Source organism: Phytophthora parasitica, assembly GCF_000247585.1.
Source record: "Phytophthora parasitica INRA-310 unplaced genomic scaffold supercont2.102, whole genome shotgun sequence".
NCBI classification, from domain to species: domain Eukaryota; phylum Oomycota; class Peronosporomycetes; order Peronosporales; family Peronosporaceae; genus Phytophthora; species Phytophthora nicotianae.
The window spans coordinates 108,799-110,999 of NW_008649088.1; the positions used below are offsets into that span (position 1 = coordinate 108,799).

Consider the following 2,201-nt stretch of genomic DNA (forward strand, 5'->3'; position numbering starts at 1 on the left):
AAAACCACGTCGTGGGATGATCTTCCTTTCAAAGACCTCGAAGACCGATTGCACGACTTCGCCCAAGTGGCACGTACTCTCGATAGACCTAGCGATAACCAGAAGTAGAAAACGATTGTTTCTGTCACCCTATCGTGTTAGCATTCAGTATATTCGATCATAACTTAATTCTGAGTTGGTCTTGATGCGTGGATCTTTGTGTCATTTTGATGCGCATGAACCACTTGTGCAGCTTCCATTGCGAATTGGCGCAATTGAGTCTCGAGGTCACCAAAACTAAAGTTGGTGAAGGGTTGGAAGTAGAAATGTTCGTTCTTCGCCGCCATGTCGGCCACACCATAACAAGTCTGGCCCTTAGTAAATCCATCAAGACCTGCATGTACATCGATCCTGTAGTGAATTCTCTTGGAAGTACTCCGAAACGATAGAAGGTGGGTCCAGTAAATTGCGTCAGGATAACCATCATCCTCAGGAGCATCCAAGGTCGGAGCAGGTGTGACAAATCCATTCTTCAATTCCTCCTCAACTTCCTCCATAGTCGGTTTTGTGCGTCCACCAGGTCGAGTGAGCAGCAACTTTTCCTTTACACGAAGAGCAGCAAGAGTCTTGAGATGTACATTCTGACGCTTGGGTTCACCCACAAGTTTACGTGTGTTTCGGTGCAAGAAGAGTACGTCACCGTTCGCATCGTGCTGTACCATTGTCATACCGCAGAACGAATTATTGAAAGCCTTACCAGCAACGGCAGGTGGTGTGTCCATCATATGGAATGGTGCCTTGAGTTTAAGCCACGCCAATCGAAATAAATCCTTATCACCGTGTACCAGTTCGAAAGTCTTGAAGAAGTTCGGCGTATGAAAAATATAAAACTTTACCAACTCCAGTGGAGCCCCATGTCGTCGACGATCAATCACCAACTGTCCGCTCTCCTGCTCGAACATATTCACAAACCGTTGATCGAGTAGCTCCCACAACAGTGACTGACCGTGAACGTTGAAGATTGTATGTCTCGGATGCCAGAAATCGGGCCAGAAGATAGCTCCCTTCTCCTTGAATTCTTGCGTCTCGAACAGGAAACTCGGATCCCTTACTGGCACATTATCCGAATCCAGGAACAAAATCTGCCCGAAATAACTATGATAAATTGCAAAAACCTTGGCGCCAAAGCCTGTGGCCTTCTTGTCGTCAATCTCACGGAACGTCAAATCTGCGTGCGACGCTGCAAGTTGTAGCAAAGGAGCCATCGACCCGGGGGCTGCTTGCATCTCTTTCGGTCGATACCACAGCTCAATTGGTAAGGTGCAGTTTAATATCCCTCTCAATGTTCGAAGCGAAGCGTAGGCACTCGGTACCATCTTCGGGTACACCACCATAACAATTCCCTTGGACCCTCCTCGCCCCTCTTCCACGTGTGGCAACGCGAAACTCGGCATTACTGCCTTGCTCACCGCCTCCTTTGCAATAACCGGAAAATTCACGAAATCCTCAGCGTCAAAGCATCGAAATTGTCCCTCGGATCGCACACTTCGACAATACCGTCGCATGACTCGGAACCTCTCTTTGGTCTGTTTGTCCTCCACCTCGCAATAACCGGATTGCATATGCTCCACCATCATGTGGCACGGTTTGTCTAGATGTGGCAATCTCGGCCCGTGAGGACTGCAACTGTCGGTTGCTCTCCAGCCGATGCATCTGAGTTCGCGAAGTCGGTTCTGACCTGGTGGCAACATTTTGACGGCGCGTGCGTGTTCCTCTGCTTGAGCAATCGCCTCTGCGTCTGACTGAGAGTTGGAGGACTCTTGGACGGCGTCAAAAGCTTCATTTGATGGTAGAGATTTGGACAGTGACGCTGCGCGAGTATGCAGAAGGAAGGCCACAAGTCCACAAACATACAGGAAGCCGGCGTAGAGCAGTAGACGCGGCCAGCGACTGAACATTACATGTCTGGGTGTGCTGGACCCAACATGGCGAGGCAGCGGCGACGACAATACTGGCGATGGAGATGCGGGGCCCGCGCGCAGGCGAGTAGAGCCTTCGGCCATTGTTGCCATGTGCAACACTCGTATGGTATGAGAGTACCAAATCATTTTTAACCAATGGGAAGTCTATGTTTGAGTCTATGTATGTATGACTGGCTTACACCAATCATAATGCAGTTAATTCAATCTGAGCCAGGGAATATCCTATTTTCTGATTGGCTG

At 49.3% G+C, this 2,201-nt stretch overlaps 1 protein-coding gene across 1 annotated transcript; it reads right to left on the bottom strand.

Annotated features, from left to right (window-relative positions):
• Positions 1 to 59: 59 nt before the first annotated feature.
• On the bottom strand, positions 60 to 2,091 carry PPTG_19034 (hypothetical protein). Its single transcript, XM_008917442.1, has one exon. The coding sequence runs from the start codon at positions 2,085 to 2,087 to the stop codon at positions 165 to 167; it is 1,923 nt and encodes a 640-aa protein (XP_008915690.1). The 5' UTR covers positions 2,088 to 2,091; the 3' UTR covers positions 60 to 164.
• Positions 2,092 to 2,201: the final 110 nt, after the last annotated feature.